General features: G+C 38.1%; 1 protein-coding gene across 1 annotated transcript in view; it reads left to right on the top strand.

Moving 5' to 3' along the window:
- The window catches only part of IQCH (IQ motif containing H), a 229438-nt gene that overhangs the window by 59398 nt on the left and 150575 nt on the right, over positions 1 to 19465 (top strand). The window contains 1 exon segment of the mRNA XM_069597379.1: positions 13567 to 13687. Within this exon segment, the coding sequence (XP_069453480.1) occupies positions 13567 to 13687 (121 nt within the window).

Consider the following 19465-nt stretch of genomic DNA (forward strand, 5'->3'; position numbering starts at 1 on the left):
TTTGCATTTCTTTTCCTTGGGGATGGACTTGCTCCCTGTCTCTTATACAATGTCACAAACCTCTCTGTCCATAGTTATTCAGGCACTCCGTCTATCAGATCTAAAATTCCCTTGAATCTATTTGTCACTTCTTCTGTATAATCATAAAGGATCTGATTTAGGTCATACCTGAATAGTCTAGTGATTTTCCCTGCTTTCTTCAATATAAGTCTGAATTTGGCAATAAGGAGTTCATGGTCTGAGCCACAGTCAGCTCCCAGTCTTGTTTTTGCTGACTATATAGAGCTTTTCTATGGGTGCAAAAAATATAATCAATCTGATTTCGATATTGACCATCTGGTGATGTCCATGTGTAGAGTCTTCTCATGTGTTGTTGGAAGAGGGTGTTTGCTATGACCAATTTGTTCTCTTGGTAAAATTCTGTTAGCCTTTGCCCTGCTTCATTCTGTACTCCAAGGCCAAATTTTCCTGTTACTCCAGGTATTTCATGACTCCCTACTTTTGTGTTTTGGTCCCCTATCATGAAAAGGACATCTTTTTTTGGGTGTTAGTTCTAGAAGGTCTTGTAGGTCTTCATAGAACCATTCAACTTCAGCTTCTTCAGCAGTACTGGTCAGGGCATAGACTTGGATTACTGTGATATTGAATGGTTAGGCTTAGAAACGAATAGAAATCATTGTGTAGTTTTTGAGACTGCATCCAAGTACTGCATTTTGGACTCTTTTGTTGAATATTATGGCTACTCCATTTCTTCTAAAGGATTCTTGCCCATAGTAGTAGATGTAATGGTCATCTGAATTAAATTCACCCATTCCAGTCCATTTTAGTTTGTTAATTCCTAAAATGTTGATGTTTACTCTTGCCATCTCCACTTCCAATTAGCCTTGATTCATGGACCTAACATTCCAGGTTCCTATGCAATATTGCTCTTTACAGAGAAATATTGTTTACTCAGACCCTAAACAGTGGCTAAATACTCTAAATAGATTGAAAATGATTAAAGAAAGAATTTTGGAACATCCGAAAAGAAGAAAACACAGTAAAGCAAAAATATGGGTAAAAACATTGGACTTCCTTTTTCTTCTTGAGTTTCATAAGTTATATTTGATGTTTGAAATAGAAATCATAACACCGTCTGATGTAGCTCTAAATGTATGTGGAGGAAATAAGCATGCAACTACCATAAGATCCAGCAATTATGCTCCTGGGAATTTGTCCTAAAGAAATGACAATGCAGGTTCATATAAAAAGCTGTACACAAAGGTTTACAGCAACTTTATTCATAGTCACCAAAAGCTGGAAACAACCCATACATCCTTTAACAGGTGAACAGTTTAACAGTTGTGGTAGTCTCATACTGTGGGTTACTAGTCAGCAACAAAAAGGAATAAACTACTGATATAAGCAACAACCTGGATTAAATCTTCAAAGAGTTATGTTGAGTGAAAAAGACAATTCCAAAAGGTTACATACTGGAAGAGTTCATTTATTTAACATATTTGAAATGATGAAATTCCAGAAATAGAGAACAGATTAGTTGTTGCCAGGGTTTAAAGGAGTCGGGGGTAGGAGGGGCGTGCCTGTGGCTATTAGCGGATAACACGAGGAATCCATGAGCTGGAGGAAATGTTCTATATCTTCGCTGTATCAATATTTCAGTTGCCATATTGTACCGTAGTTTGGCAATATGCTACTATGGGGAAACTGAGTTAAGAGTGCAAAGGATCTGCCTGTATTATTACTTACAATTGCATGTGAACCTACAGTTATCTCAAAATCAAATTTTAGTTAAATACAGGATTTTCCTGGTGGTCCACTGGTAAAGAATCCACCTGCCAATACACAGGACACCAGTTTGATCCCTAATCTGGGAAGATTCCACATACTGCAGGGCAACTAAGCCCGTGTGCCACAACTGCTGAGCCTGTGTCCACAACTACTGAAGCCGGTGCCTTCCAGAACCTTTGCTCTGCCTCAAGAGAAGCCACCACAGTGAGAAGCCAGTGCACTGCAACTAAAGAAAGCCCTCACATAGCAGAAAAGACTCAGCAGAGCCAAATTTTTTAAAAATTAATAAATTTAAAATTTTAGTTAAAAACAAAGACACCAGTAAGATAATGAAATGCCAAGCCACTGAGTAGAAAAAAATTTTCATATCAGTTCAGTTCAGTACAATCGCTCAGTCATGTCCGACTCTTTGCAACCCTATGCACTGCAGCACACCAGGTCTCACTGTCCATCACCAATTCCCGGAGTTTACTGAAACTCATGCCCATTGAGTCGGTGATGCCATCCAACCATCTCATCCTCTGTTGACCCTTCTCCTTCTGCCTTCAATCTTTCCCAGCATCAGAGTCTTTTTCCAGTGAGTCAATTCTTCACATCAGTTGGCCAAAGTATTAGAGTTTGAGCTCAGCATCAGTCCTTCCAATGCATATTCAGGACTGATTTCCTTTAGGATGGACTGGTTGGATCTCCTTGCAATCCAAGGGACTCTAAAGAGTCTTCTCCAACACCAAAGTTCAAAAGCATCAATTCTTTGGCACTCAGCTTTCTTTATAGTTCAACTCTAACATCCATACATGACTACTGGAAAAACCATAGCTTTGACTAGACAGATCTCTGTTGACTGATGTCTCTGCTTTTTAATGTGCTGCCTAGGTTGGTCATAGCTTTCCTTCCAAGGAGCAAGCATCTTTTAATTTCATGGCTGCAGTCACCATCTACAGTGATTTTGGAGCCCCTCAATATAAAGTTTCTCACTTTTAAAGTTTCCATTGTTTTCCCATCTATTTGCTATGAAGTGATTGGACCAGATGCCATGATCTTAGTTTTCTGAATGTTGAGTTTTAAGCCAACTTTTTCACTCTCCTCTTTAACTTTCATGAAGAGGCTCTTTAGTTCTTAATTTTCTGCCATAAGGGTGGTGTTATCTGCATATCTGAGGTTATTAATATTTCTCTCGGCAATCTTGATTCCAGTTTGTGCTTCATCCAGCACACCGTTTCTCATGATGTACTCTGCAAAAAGTTAAATAAGCAGCATGACAGTAGATAGTCTTGACATTCTCCTTTCCCTATTTGGAAACCGTCAGTTGTTCCATGTCCAGTTCTTACTGTTGCTTCTTGACCTGCATACATATTTCTTAGGTGGCAGGTCAGGTGGTCTGGTATTCCCATCTCTCAGAATTTTCCACAGTTTGTTGTAATCCACACAGTCAAAGGCTTTGGTATAGTCAATAAAGCAGAAGTAGATATTTTTCTGCAACTCTCTTGCTTTTTTGATGATCCAGTGGATGTTGGCAATTTGATCTCTGCTAATAGTTTCCTTATTTCCTCATCAACTCCCTTCTAGCTTCTGCCTGTTTTCAATTTACCTGCGTACCTTCATATAGTTTTTCCTTTTTTAACATTTTATCCCAAATTTATAATTGTTATGTTCAGGAGGATTAGTGTGTTATAAGCTATCATTACCACAATGGTGACTAGCCCATTTTTCAGTCTCACTATTGTACTATCTTTATTTGAAAGGAAAATATTTGCTATTAATATGGTTACATTAATTGCTTCTTTCCAATGTCTTAAGTGATTATATTTTAAAAAACTTTTTTGCTCTATTTCTTCAGATGAGATTAAAAGACAGATTTAGATGAATTCTAAATTATGTAATGCCTTCAGGGGCTACACAAATACCTAAAATACATTTTGTAAATGAAATAAGCAGAGTACAAAAAAGAAAAGCTATATGAATTCAGAGGAAGAAGAGATCAGAGGTGATTTCCTAGAGGATATTACCTTTAAGGCAGTAGTTAAAAAGTGACAGATAGTAGCCAGAGCTGAGAGAGAGAAAGAGGGAGAGACAGCATTCCAGAAGAAATCTCATAAACAGTGCAAAAAGTGGGAGGTTTGGAGGCTGAAGTCTTACTAGTTATAGCTATAAATATAATTTTTAATATAACTGAAAATCAATACCATGGTGTGAACACCCTGCTATATATAAAAATATGGGTAAATCTTACACCAATTTTAAAAGAAAAAAGTCAGATACAAAAGAATACGTACTGTAATAATCCATTTAAGTTCAAAAACAGAAAACTTATAGGTGGTAATAGAATTCAGACTAGTGGTTACCTTTGGGTTATAGAAGCAACTGGGAGGGAACGTGAGTGAAGTCCCTTGGGTGCTTGCAATGTTGTACCTCTTTTTCTGAAGGCTGGTTACCTACAGAGTTCACTTTGTAAAAATTTATCAATTGATGACTTTATGATTTGTGCCTTTAAAAAATATCACACTTCAATAAAATGTTTATGTGAAACAAAAATGGAACCCAGTTTCTGGTATCAAGAAAAGTTTATCATGTGTATTTCCATTTATTAACATGTTAATCCCTCACAATGACCTTATGGAAGTCCAGTTATACTGAATTTTATGTGAAATTGAATTATATGAACTTGAAATACCATGATGTAAAATTATAATTTCTGGCTTTATACACAAAATTTGAAATGATTCAAATCTCCCAAGTTAAAAAAAAAATTCATTTTCTTGCAAAGTTGGATCAATCTGAGCAAATTTAAGATCTATTTAAGCTTAAGGGAGGTACCACTTGAGTAGATAAAAATATCCTGTGTAACTCAGGATAATAGTTTTAACAAATAACAGATGCAACACTAGTTAATGCTTTTTGTTGTCACAGTTTCAGCAGAGCAGTTGTGGCTGACACAGCAGCTCTACAATGCCAGGTACCACACACTTTCCATTTTAGTGCTCTGTCCTACTGAACAGGCTATTTTCTGTCTTGTGATCTAAGATGACTGTGACTCTCCCACCATCTTTCTGTAGTCCAACCAGGAGAATCACTGCAGTTTCTATACTGCCAGCCAGAACTTGTCACAAAGACATGGGAAGCTACAAGAGGGCCTGGGAAATGCAGTTTCTGGTTGAGCAGTACGTTGATGGTTCACCAGACGTCTTTGCCATACTTGCCATTCTTTGTCTAGTTGTTTTGAATTATGTGAGTTTACAATTATAAAATGTCTCCAGGAATAGATCCTTTACATAAAATTCAGCTGCTCTGTAGATAAGAATATTCCTATTTTACAGAAGATAAAACTGAAACTCAGAGATAGTAAATGACTTATGCCTACCCTGTACATTGCTAAGTCAATGGCAAAGCTGGGACTCAAATACAGTTCTCAAACTCAGGATTCTTGCTTTTGTGCTACAGAAGCCTCTCCAGAGAGTTTTCCTACTAGTTCCAAGAATACTGGTAATCCTTATGTTCCCAGTGAATTTCAGCTTCTTGATGTCTCATTGGGAAAGAATTCAGTGAGAGACAAAGTGATAGGTAAGAAGTGGACTTATTTAGAGAGAAACACCCTCCATAGACAGAGTGTGGGCCATCTCAGAAGGTGAGAGAGCCTCTAAGTATGGCATGGTTGGTTTTTATGGGATGGATAATTTCCTAGGCTAATGAGTGGAACGATTACTCCCATTATTTCAGGAAAGGGGTGGAGATTTCTAGGAATTTGGCCATGCCCACTTTGGGCCTTTATGGTTAGATTCACATCCACTGGATCATAGAAAAAGCAAGAGAGTTCCAGAAAAACATCTACTTCTTCATTGACTATGCTAAAGCCTTTGACTGTGTGGATCACAACAAACTGGAAAATTCTTAAAGATATGGGAATACCAGACCACCTTACCTGCCTTCTGAGAAACCTGTATACAGGTCAAGAAGCCACAGTTAGAACCAGACATGGAACAATGGACTGGTTCAAAATTTGGAAAGGAGTACGTCAAGGCTATATATTGTCACCCTGCTTATTTAACATATATGCAGAGTACATCATGCAAAATGCCAGGCTGCATGAAGCACAAGCTAGAACCAAGATTGCTGGGAGAAATATCAATAACCCCAGATATGCAGATAACACCACCTAGTAGCAGAAAACAAAGAACCAAAGATGAAGGTGAAAGAGGAGTGAGAAAAAGCTGGCTTAAAACTCAACCTTCAGAAAACTAAGATTGTGGCACTTGATCCCATCACTTCATGGCAAATCGATGGGGAAACAATGGAAACAATAACAGACCTTATTTTCTCGGGCTCCAAAATCACTGTGGACAGTGACTGCAGCCATGAAATTAAAAGATGCTTGCTCCTTGGAAGAAAAACTATTACAAACCTATACAGTGTATTAAAAAGCAGAGACATCACTTTGCTGACAAAGGTCCATATAGTCAAAGCTGTGGTTTTCCCAGTAGTCATGTATGGATGTGAGAGTTGGGCCATAAATAAGGCTGAGCGCTGAAGAATTGATGCCATCCAAGTGGTGCTGGAGAAGACTTGAGAGTCCCTTGGTCAGCAAGGAGATCAAACCAGTCCATCCTAAAGGAAATCAACCCTGAATATTCACTAGAAGGACTGATGATAAAACTCTGATACTTTGGCCGCTGAAAAGACGACTCATTGGAAAAGACCCTGATGCTGGGAAAGATTCAAGGGAAGAGGAGAAGTGGATGACAGAGGACAAGATGGTTGGATGGCATCACCGATTCAGTGGACATGAGTTTGAGCAAACTCTTGGAGACAGTAAAGGACAGAGAAGCCTGGCGTGCTGCAGTCCATGGAGTCTCGAAGAGTAAGACATGACTAAGCAATTGGACAACAGCCTCAGAACTGTCACGGTGCTGGTGGGCATGTTCCTTAGCATGCTAGTGTATTACAGCAAGTGTATAATGAAGCTCAAGGCCCACTGGAAGTCGAATCTTCTGCCAATTGGGACCTACTTGGTTCTAACCATTTCTTGTCATATTCTGTATCTATGTCTTCTTTTAGATGTGCCTTGCCCTCTCCCCTCCTGTGTCACTTAGTCTGAGAGAAGGTGAGACTCCTGCTATCTCTAAATTAAATGGCACTTGGAAAGGAGGGAGATAGGACGCAAAGTGGGAGGACTTTACTATGAACTGACAACCTGAGATGTGTTTGCTTAGAGGTTCAGGAACTCAGGAATCAAGAAAATATAGCATGAAGCACTGGGGCATGAACAGTGACACGCATTCTAGTTGTGCCTCTGAACTACAAGGCAGATTATACACGTGTTCCAAGTATTTTCCCTTTCTGATTTTTAGTTTCCCCGTCTGTCAGATGAGGACGAGGGTTGGGCCAGGGTTGCTGAATATGGTCATGAAGGTGGTACATAATTTCTTAAATTCACTAAGCAGGAGATTCTGGAGCAGAGTAGAGGGTGCCCCATAGCTCCTTGCCTCACCGCGCCTCAGCCCTTAGAAATATTACCGGTACTCTGAGAATCCTCAAAGTATTGAGATCCTCAGAAATACTAAAAGATCTGGAGAGAAGCCTTCAGGTAACTGAAAGGTGGAAAAAACCCAGAATACCCACTTAGCACATGTTGCTGGGAGAGGAAACACACTAGTGCCAGAAAATGGGGGATAAGATACTGTATCAGAGCAAGTATAATGTCTGGACACAGCTGCACAAATGTGTGCAAGGCGAAAAGAAATGATACGGTCACTACTGATCTATTACATACATGTCAGTATTTCACCCACAGCTAACAGAAGAAAGGAAGGTGGGGAGGGAGGGAGAATCCTGGGCTTCAAAAGACAAAGTCTAATTTAAGGAAAACATAACTCAAGGAATTTTGTGAGGAGGAATTTTCTCACAGTTTCTTCACGTTATAGCACAGTTGAGAGGGACATAAATAAAACTAGAGCTCAACCATGTGATGATAAAATAGCAGAATGAGATTAAAAAAGGAGGTTGCAGACATAAGGAAATAAATTGAATACCAAAATACTTTATGGAACTAATAAATATACTATAAATAGAAAGAACAGAACAGACACTGCTGAATACTGAAATATTGACAGGGAGAAAAAACTGTAAACACAGTAAATGCACTCTCATCTGATAAAGGAAATTAATTTGAAGTTAATAGATATGCATATTAGTTTGTTACCAGCTAAGCTGCTATAACAAAGAAATCCAAAGATATAATGCCTTAAATAAATTAGTTTCTTTCTCACTCACAAAACAATCCACAGATGAGAAATCCAAGGCTGGCAGGATCTCCTCCAGGAGGTCATCCAAGATACTGTTCCTTCTGTCCTGATGCTCCATCACCTCCTCAGTTCTGTGGTTATAGGAAATTCTCATTTCAATGGTTGAAGCTGGCTCCTTTCCATACCCATGTTTCAGTCCATAGGAAAGGTAAAAATAGTCCAGGGAAGGCACTCTAAAGGGATGCCCTAGATGTGATATATATCACTTCTGCCACAGTTTTACTGGCGACATTTAGTCACAGAGGACACTGGGAAAATGTGGTCTTTAACTGGATAGCCATGTGCTCAGCTAAAACTCAATGTTCTATTCTAGAAGGAGCTGGGAGAGAACAAATAGTTAGGAACCACAATATGAAAGATAAAGATGAACCGACATTTAAGGACACATGATACCCCTCACAAAGAGAACCCAGCAAGTGAAAGAGAAGATGTACCTAGTGCTGCAATGTAAGGAGATGTTCCAGAAGTGAAAAAAGAACTGACTCTGCAATCTGAAGGAAAACATTGAATCCCAAGAAAAGTGTGATTTAGAATATTTAATATAAAGGTATTTCCTAAACACCTGAACTTGAAAGAGGAAGAATGCTTCAGACTTCTAGGCAGAAGGAAAAAATCACCTACAAAGGGTAAAAAAAAAAAATCTGGCTGGTATCAGATTTCATTATATTCATTGTGGAAGACAGCAGTGCAGAGTTTTGAGAGAAGAGAGGATGGCCCCAGGTGCAATTCAAGTGTAAAGGCTCAGGGAAGCAAAATATCCATGAACACTTGTTGGAAAGAACTGCTTGATAACCAAAGCTAGGCAGTCTAAAAATCCACAAAATAAAGAACGCAAGCATAGTGAAGCCATGCCAGAAGAACTATTGATAATCACTGGATCCATTCACATGTAGAACTGATGCTAAACAATCATAGCAATGATGGTTTCAAAACAGAATGTGAATATTATAAATCTGGACAATGTAAAAATAACACAATACAAAATTGGGAGGTGAGGGAGAGGAAATGAAAGTAGCAAGAAACTTCTCATGTTCTCATCTTCTGAAGCCAGGATATATTATCCAAAATAAAAACATGTGGTAAAAAAAAATATATATATATATATAAATAGGTAAAAAAATAACCTAAATATTTTTTCATAATCACCTTTATTGAACAATGTAGCAGGAGTCCACAAATCACTGCCTGAGGGCAGACTGCCTGTTTTTGTAAATTAGATTTCAGTGGAACACAGCTTCACCTCTTTGTTTCCATATTGCTTATGCTACTTTCCAGCTATAAAAATAGACCCCAGCCTAAAACATTTATTCTCTGGCCCTTTAAGAAGAACTTTGCCAACCCATGCAGCAGAATCTCTTTTAACTCACAGGAATCTTGTGGTAAAGAAATATTTATTGAGGCTTAATAATTGGTAGGGTTTAATTCAGCCTTTTCCCTTCCTATTAAATTCATGTCAAATTAAGTTTAATAATATAAATCCTATTTTTATAAAACAATAAGTAAATCATCCCAAAGATATCAGGGATAATGAATCACCTAGTGATATTTGATATGGTTTCTTCAATTTTCACCTCTGTTTCTATTTGGAATCTTTTTAATGAGCATATATCACTGCTACCAGAAAAATAAAATAGAACATTTTTTTCTATTTGCAATCCCTGGAAGCAAGTATCCCAAGATACTAACAATGATTAATTCTGGCTGACAGGAATATGATTGCTGTTTTCTTCTTTAAGCTTTTCTATATTTTTTAAATATTGAAAAAATTTTAAGCTATTATGGAATATTTCCACATAAAGTGATAAGACTTCTGAATTACAGTTTTGGAAATGGTAATGAGAAGTACCAGATATGAGAGACATTGTTCTACTTATAGTATGATTCTTTTATTAGCAGTATACCAACCACAAAGCACAGTTCAGTATAAGTATCAAACACGACATAAAAGAGAAGCCAGAATCAGATGATATTCAGCTTCTGTTAGGCAATCAGCACATTCACGTGGTTTCTCTAATTTGCATTTATCTACCTTTCCCGTCTCATCCACACCTTATCCTCCTGATACACACAATATACTCAAGCCACATAGAGCCCTTCACCTTCAGTGAAATTTTCATGCATTTGTGTGCTCTTTTGCTTTGTTGCCACCATTCTTTCTACCTATAATTGCATCCTGTTCTCCACGTGATATAATTCAATGCTTCTTTTAAGACTCAATTTAAATATCACTTACTGCAGTACATCTCAACCTTGGCTGCACATCAGAATCACCTGGGGAGCTTTATAAAAATACTGAGGCCCAGGCTCCAGCACAGCTATTCTGGTTTAACTGCCCAGGGTTGGGGCCCAGGCAGCAGTATTTTTAAAAAGCTCCCTGAGTAATGCTAATATACAGCCAGTGTTGAGAGTCATTCAAAACCTGCGATACCAGCAGGCAGAGTTAATTACTCCCTCTTCTGCGCTCTCATAGCTCTTAGATTTTCCATTGCTCATGAAATTTAATGCTTATTGTATTAAAGTTAGTGTTATATAGTAAGTGCTCAGTAAACGCTGAGGTTGTTACTGACCTTGTTCTTCCAACCGGGCACATGCAGGAGTGGTTATCCTTACCATGGGAACCCAACAGCAGAGGGGGCTGATGTTTCCTATCCAGAGATCCTGTCTGAAGGATTTACTTCTGTAAACTCACCAGGATGTCACCCCTCTCTTCCTCCCACACACACACACCCCTCACTGCCTTTTCAGCACAGCCCTAGCCCGTGGGTCCAGCTTTTACATTGTTGAGATTGATGCAATGTAAAGAATGAAAGAAACCAGCGTTTTGAAAGTGCTGACAGCCTGAGAGAATCTGACCGTCATCTGCCTTCCCCCATCTCCTTCGTGTCACACTTTACATTGTGTTTACTGTCAGATCCTGCTACTTTAGCTTTCAAGAGCACATTGTCAGGTGTACTTTGTCAAAGGCTTTCAGAAAATCCAGATGAACGATGCTGTGAGCCCCGATACTGCCAAATCTATATTTTACACCTTCACAGTGTTTGACAATTTTATTTAAGTGGAATCTTTCTATCATCCTTCGATTTACCTTTGCCTCCCTGACCCTGAGATCAATCAGACAACTGGAGACCCTTCTGTTTTTGATACTGAGCATCCAGGAGAAATATCAATAACCTCATATATGCAGATGACACCACCCTTATGGCAGAAAGTGAAGAGGAACCAAAAAGCCTCTTGATGAAAGTGAAAGAGGAGAGTGAAAAAGTTGGCTTAAAGCTCAACATTCAGAAATCGAAGATCATGGCATCTGGTCCCATCACTTCATGGGAAATAGATGGGGAAACAGTGGAAACAGTGTCAGACTTTATTTTTTTGGACTCCAAAATCACTGCAGATGGTGACTGCAGCCATGAAATTAAAAGACACTTACTCCTTAGAAGAAAAGTTATGACCAACCTAGATAGCATATTCAAAAGCAGAGACATTACTTTGCCAACAAAGGTCCATCTAGTCAAGGCTATGGTTTTTCCAGTGGTCATGTATGGATGTGAGAGTTGGACTGTGAAGAAGGCTGAGTGCCGAAGAATTGATGCTTTTGAACTGTGGTGCTGGAGAAGACTCTTGAGAGTCCCTTGGACTGCAAGGAGATCCAACCAGTCCATTCTGAAGGAGATCAGCCCTGGGATTTCTTTGGAAGCAATGATGCTAAAGCTGAAACTCCAATACTTTGGCCACCTGATGCTAAGAGTTGACTCATTGGAAAAGACTCTGATGCTGGGAGGGATTGGGGGCAGGAGAAGAAGGGGACGACATAGGATGAGATGGCTGGATGGCATCACTGACTCGATGGACGTGAGTCTGAGTGAACTCCGGGAGTTGGTGATGGACAGGGAGGCCTGGCGTGCTGCGATTCATGGGGTCTCAAAGAGTCGGACACGACTGAGCGATTGAACTGAACTGAACTGATCCTCGTCTATGTTTGCGCCATGTCTGGATCACAGTACACTGTATGATTATCTCAGCTTCCCTGGTTAGGAGGAGCTCCTGGAAGTTACTCCTGTCTGGAAGTGAAGTGGGGGGAGGAGAGCTGAGGATGAGGGAAAGAGACCGAGGAGCACTAGCAGTGCTTAAGTTCCACAATCCCACAATGCGCATGCGCGCTCTCTTCAGCACAGCTCAGAGCCCTACCCTTGCTTTTTCCTGCTTGCCTGGAAGGAAACTGACTGCATTAACAGTCTGCTCTTTCCTGTTAAAAATCCTATTTGTAGTCATTTTAAACCGTCCTCTCCAAACATCGCCAAAGGGTTTGGTGTCCATAAGATGGTGTTGCTTATATTAATAGTTTCCCTTAAGTACCACATCCTGGCAGTGGAGTTCTAAAATAACTTTGTTCACAGACATTTCTCAGCCAATAAATATTATGTTTTAAAGTGATTTTCTCCCTGGAGTCTTGATGAAACTTTCCCTTTCTTTTTCCTTAAGGTCACCATGACCTTGATGAACTAGATGTGCTACATTGGAACCCAATGGCAAATTTCACTAATGCAGAACCAGATCAATCTTCAAATTGAATAATCTTTGCATATCTAGTGCTCTACTGTGACCTGAGACAAATCTAACCTTTCTGACTTGGTTCTTTGTTAAAATCAGTAGTTAAATAGCAAACCATTACCTAGTTCCCTTGGAAGTTATGCAAATTAATTAATGTTTGGAAAATGACTGGGAAATTTTAAAATCATCTATAAATACCAAGCAGTTGCATCTTCCCTGATGAGAGGGCTCAGGTAATTCATAACCTCCTATAATAAAGGTAAAAATACTGTGCTTGGGCTATATAATTACATGTGATTTATTTGCAATACATATAATCTTTGAAATCTAGAAAGCATTTAATAGAAACAATTCATATTTCGTGACTATAATAAAAGCACTTGATGACTTTAGGAAAAGTAACATCTACTCTAAGTGATCTGTACATCATATCTTTAACTGTTTCTAAGACCTGCTAGAGTATGCTCCGAGTTTATCCTTAACCTGTTAATGTTGACTGATATATTTATTTTTACATTTTCCCAGTCTTTATTTATCCTCGAAACTCTAATGTGTATTTCCTAGAAATTTTGCCTGTACAAAACTTTGCTGTATTCAAAACCTCCTCTGTCAAGATTTAGCACTTTTATATTGTAGTCATTAAAATTGAACAAAATCTTAATAGTTCCTTTATTAACTACTATACTGACTTTGCATAGTAGAAATCACAACATGTTAATTGGATTTAATTAACTATTTTAAATTACACAAACTCCTGACAGTAGACAATAGTGCAGGGTACCCATGAGCAATAAAATTGGAGCTGATATTTCTACTTTATTAAAACTTAATGAAACTATTCATATTCATAATCTTATTTATTGTTTACAAGAAGAAAACTGTGTTCATTTTGAAGGCAAAAATGTCTGCTAAAAACAAATTTTTGATCATTTAGGTGAAGGCTCAGAAGTTAATAAAAGGTTCCACTATATCCAGCCTCACGGTTCTGCCAGCTTCTCATCGCACGGATCCCTATTTCATCCCAGTGCCAGTCTTACAAGCAGATGCTAACAAAGGTTAGTGATTCAAATAAGCATTTTATATGTTTAGGAACATAAGGGAAAGAGCTTTGAGGTGGGATTGGGGGCCTGAGTTTGAATTCAGACATAGACACTAATTCTCCAAGGTGACTTCGGACAAGTCAAGTCCTCACTGTGGCCTGAGTTCCCTTCTCTGTAAATTAGAAGGCTGGACTAGATGACCACCAGAGTCCCTTTCCACTTCTAAGATCCATTATTCTATAGATTTTCTATTGATTTAGATTTTGGTATATTTACATGTTAAAATTATTATTGTATTTAAGTGCTATTATAATTTTTCAAGCTTCTGAGCAGATAGTTTCTGATCTTTTTCTGATAATACTTAACATTTTATTTCAATATATTACTATATAAACATATGAAGCCAGAAATAAATGTAATTTTTAAGTGAACTATACAGGTCTTAGTCTAAATACTTAGACTTATACCAGTCTAAATACTTAGTCTAATACTGGCTTGTGAAACCAGTAGATTTCTCATTTTTTTAAGCAAAAGATCACGTCATCTTTATCTCAGTATCCCCAGTGCTTAGAACCACATCTAGCATTTTGTAGATACTAAATAGTTGGTTGAATGAATAAGCAAGTGAAAGTGTAAGTGAATGACTAAAGACCGAGTGTCATAAATGTAACCCTCTTTACTTCTCCCTGCTACATAATTGGCTGACGTGTTAAAGAATACTTAAGTGGATCCCCTTTTGAATCTCAAATATGAGCAAGTGAGGTGATCTTTAATTTAGTTCTATCTCACTTTCTAACTGACGTCCGGAGTGTTTTAGATCTAAAGTTGGTTCCCCAGGGTTCCTCTGGTACCTGAAGATTTAAAGGTTTTCCGTTTTACAGCTCCTATATCCCGTCTGCTGACCCACTAGTGGTGGTACAGAAAAACTCAAGAGGGACTGCATCATTATAAGCCTCTTAGTTTATTAAACCTCCCACAACTGAAACAATTACTTTCTTAGTAACGAACCCTAGTTGTTTAGAAATCTTGGTGACACTTGGTTTTAGTTAGTTTACATTATATTTACTCCCTGGGAAAACTCCAGCAGAGTTTTTATCTCTTGCTTTAGAAAAACTGATATTCTTCCTGGGGTCAAATTAAGATGAATGAATGGATCAACCAATCTATTTATCCTTGCTTTAGCAATAGATACAGTAAAAAATTGCTGCAAAACAAAGGTAAATCTAGAACCATAGCAACTTGTTCCAGAAAAGCATCACATTTTCATCCCTCAATTATCTGCCAGAGAACACATGGCCTACCATAATATTTGTAGTTAATCAACCAATTAATCAACACATTTGTTGACTGCTTGCCATATGTCTGGTACTATGCAAGGTAATACGAATGCCAGGAAGCACAGGCCACACAAATCCTGATACGGTGCCTAGATGTTTACCTGTCCTGATGCTCCGAACTGTCATTTGAGGCACCCCAGACCCATACAAGTCCAGCATGTGGTGAAAGATGACCAACTTCCAGAAGAGAGGATAGTTTTGGAAAATGCGAGACAAACTTCTCTACTTTTTCTGGAATTATCTTGCTAAATCCAAAGAATAATGTCTCCAACCTCATCCCCACCCCCTAATAAATGATTACGAATATAAGTCTTCTAATAAGAAACCAAATTTTCAATTCAGGCTCTGTGAAACCTCAGGCAAGTTGTGCTCCAGTTTTAGAATAAACTCTATAAGCTATAACCAAGGCATGCCGGATCTGGCCTCACCTCCATTCTCATCTCACTCAGCTTTCTCTGTGCTCCAGCCACATGGGACTTCTCTCTTTTCCTTAGCAGGCCAAGCACTTTTTCACATCAGGCCTTCCCAAGTCCTTTTACCTCTGCCTGTGAAAGTCATTTCCTCAAGCATCCATCTTTTTCCTTTATAGATGATCACAATTTGTAACTGTATATTTATTTGTGAATTTATTTTGTCTTCTCCATCACTAAAGGCTCCATGAAGTCTGTCTGGTTTACCATTGAATCCTCAGTCCCCAGAATAGTTCCTGATATATAAAAGGAACTTAAATATTGGTTGAATGAATGAATGAGTTTTTAATGAATGAATGAAGAGATGAATTCTAATTCCTAATTTAGTCAACAGGAATGTGAGAGTGCTATGAAAATTTAATGAGACAATGGTGATAAGGGATAATTTTCAAAAACAGGTAAAATCCTGACTCTCTTACAAATGAACACAAGTCAAAGATTTTAGTTGTTTAACTCATCAGTTTGAAAGAGAATTTGTAAGATGTGACAACTGGTCTAAAGGAGAATCCAAAGAACATATCTTTGTAGATCAGGAATATTGAAATAAATTTGTAAACAGAAGGAAAATTGGCATTTCCATGGGAAGAAGGAATGAACCTTCACCAATTTTTTTCATGTCTATAGATATGAATTATTTGCATTATTATCAGTTTTTTTCCCACAAGTTAACTTTAATCTCTGCAGAGTTGTACAATAGTCTAAGACTAGATTCAGATAATTCCTAGAGGCATTCCATTGAAAAGTATCCAGTAATCTCTTTTGCTCATTCTAAAACATAAAAAAAAAATTTCCTAAAATTGTCCCCAAATTTGATGTAAAATGATCTTAAAAAAATTATTCATAAAATAAGTCGTTCCATTAGGTTTGGTCTGATTATTTACATAGGTGCAGCAAGAAGGTTAATCACCACATAGGCCATCTTAAGTTTGCTCTGTTGGAAGAAATCTCAGATTGAACTTTTAAACTCCTCTATTACTTGCTATCCTGAGGCTAGAAAATCTGTCCACCAGATTTCAACTGTAGGACCTATAAATTTGGGTACATTCCTCTCCTCTAGAGATGCTCCCAATATCCTAAGTTTCTTGGGCCTGCTGGGAAGTGACACTACTTTGCAACTGTAAGGATGGAAATCCTGTAAGCCAGGCCAGTTTTTCTAGAAGGGCTTTGTAGCCTTTGGTTCCATAAAATCAAACTTAGTCCTTTAAATGTAATTTGTTATACCTGATTAACAGCATCGTTGTAAAATATGAAATTCCAGGCAAGTTCTTGGTTGCATAAGCAATTTTCCAATTCTATCTTAGTAAAAGAAGAAAAGATTCTTATTGCATCTATGCAAATAGCCCATATTGCCATGAAAAGTAAGGAGGCTCAATGAGCTTCTGAATTTGGGAGGTGAGAAGGAGCTCATCTAAAGTAGTAGAAGTTCAATGTCCTTATTTTCTGGGGGTTTTAGGAATATTCAGTTCCTGTAAATGCTCATTTCTCTATGTAAGTCAATCAGAACAGAGTTCCTTTGAGATTTACCATCTAATCTATTAATACCACCTGGAGACAATAAACATTCTACATTCATAATGAGAAATAAAGACCTTTCTGAATTACAGATACATAGGCATTCAATGATAAAAGTGAAAGAGGAGAGTGAAAAAGTTGGCTTAAAGCTCAACATTCAGAAAACTAAGATCATGGCATCTGGTCCCATCACTTCATGGGAAATAGATGGGGAAACAGTGGAAACAGTGTCAGACTTTATTTTTGGGGACTCCAAAATCACTGCAGATAGTGATTTCAGCCATGAAATTAAAAGACACTTACTCCTTGGAGGGAAAAAGTTATGACCAACCTAGATAGCTTATTAAAAAGCAGAGATATTGCTTTGCCAACAAAGGTCCGTCTAGTCAAGGCTATGGTTTTTCCAGTGGTCATGTATGGATGTGAGAGTTGGATTGTGAAGAAAGCTGAGTGCTGAAGAATTGATGCTTTTGAACTGTGGTGCTGGAGAAGACTCTTGAGAGTCCCTTGGACTGCAAGGAGATCCAACCAGTCCATCCTAAAGGAGACCAGTCCTAGGTGTTCATTGGAAGGACTGAGGCTGAGGCTGAAACTCCAATACTTTGGCCACCTGATGCAAAAGGTTGACTCATTGGAAAAGACTCTGATGCTGGGAGGGATTGGGGGCAGGAGGAGAAGGGGACGACAGAGGATGAGATGGCTGGATGGCATCACTGACTCGATGCACATGAGTTTGGGTGAACCCCGGGAAATGGTGATGGACAGGGAGGCCTGGCATGCTGTGATTCATGGGGTCACAAGGAGTTGGACACGACTGAGCAACTGAACTGAACTGAACTGAGGCATTCAAAAGAGTTTATAGCTTCCATTCTAGTTTCAGCCACAGATGAAAAATAAACACAGAAGGGTAATGGTCCAGATATCAAGGAGTTATTCTCCTTCCTGGTGGGTATGAAATATCTAGTTGAATTCAGCTCAAAATACACATAGACAAATGGAAGACTACTAACTAACTATATTCTCCATTGTCTCTCATTCAATAAGAAATAAATCTCTGTGAGATCCATTTACAGAAATCACCAAATTCCCGGTCATTGTAGCCACCAACGAGGACTAACTTGTCAGCCACAAATGAACAAGACACAAAACTAATAGGGAGTAATATCAAATTTAGAAAAGCAAGGAACTTCCCTGGTGGTTCAGGGGCTAAGTCCACTCTCTCAATAATACAGGGGGTCCGCATTGAATCCCTGGTCAGGGAACTAGATCCCACATGCCATGCCGCAAGAGTTCAGATGCTGCAACTAAAAGATTCTACATGCCACAACTAAGACCCAGAACAACCAAATAAATAATAAAATAAAAATTAGAAAAATCAGAAAAGACCCAGCAAAGTTCTGTTGCCACTCTGAATTAACTTATGGGTGCCAAGAAAATAAGTGCCTGGCTTGGCTCCCTGTGAGATGTATGTACCATTTCTGGCAATTTCAGGTGAATCTTTTGGTCATCTTGGTGGGAGCTCCAAAATCACTAAAAGGATATATATATTTTTTAAAGTAAAACCATGACTCTTATACAAATATAAAATGAACACATAAAAGATTCTGTTTAACTGATTAATTAAAAAGGAGGGAACCAATAAAATGTAACAATTGATTCAAAGAAGAATTCAAACAGCAGATAAATTTATCAATCAAACATTTAAAAATTAATTTGCAAATGCAGGTAAAACTGAATTTGGGGGTGGAAGAAGTACATTCCCCCTATGTGACAAAATTTATTTGCAGATATATACACAAGAATTATTTGCATTGCTTTCAGCTTTCTATCAACTAACCTTAATCACTGCAGAATTGTAAAATAGACTAATCAAAAACAAAGGTGATTATAGGGTCAGATAATCAAAGTCTCCAGTATTACGATGAAAAGATAACCAGTACTCTCTTTTGCTTATTCCAAAGTCTCAACTTTTTCCTTTTGGTGGTAAATGCACGTGTGTGTTTGTCTAAAATTAAGTGAATTGCTTTAACCGATACTAAAGCAAAGGTTAAAATCATGCTCATATTCTTTGGGATTCTCAGAGAATGACGCTCACTCTAGTGATGAAAATACACTGAATTAGAAGGAGCTCTGTTTTTCACATCTACAAAATAGGCGTAGTTCTTAGACATGAGGTACATTTAGAGGTGGAAAATATTTGTGAGGACAAAGAATTAGTTTTTATATTTTAAAGTAGTTGAATTCTGATGTTATTATAATAAAAACCCAAAATACTAATGTTGAAAAGGGCTTGAAGAGTTGTACTTGGGATCAGTAGATCTTAGGTTTTAATAGTGAAAAAGATTAACTTGGAGTGCTTTTTTAAAATGTAGGTTTCTGGGCCCCAATTCTAGTGGTTCTCAAACTTCAGTGTACATAAATATCTCCTGGAGCCTTCAATTATGCAGATTACCAGGGCTTCGCCTCAGAAATTG

Source organism: Ovis canadensis, chromosome 7, assembly GCF_042477335.2.
Source record: "Ovis canadensis isolate MfBH-ARS-UI-01 breed Bighorn chromosome 7, ARS-UI_OviCan_v2, whole genome shotgun sequence".
In the NCBI taxonomy this organism is placed as follows: Eukaryota; Metazoa; Chordata; class Mammalia; order Artiodactyla; family Bovidae; genus Ovis; species Ovis canadensis.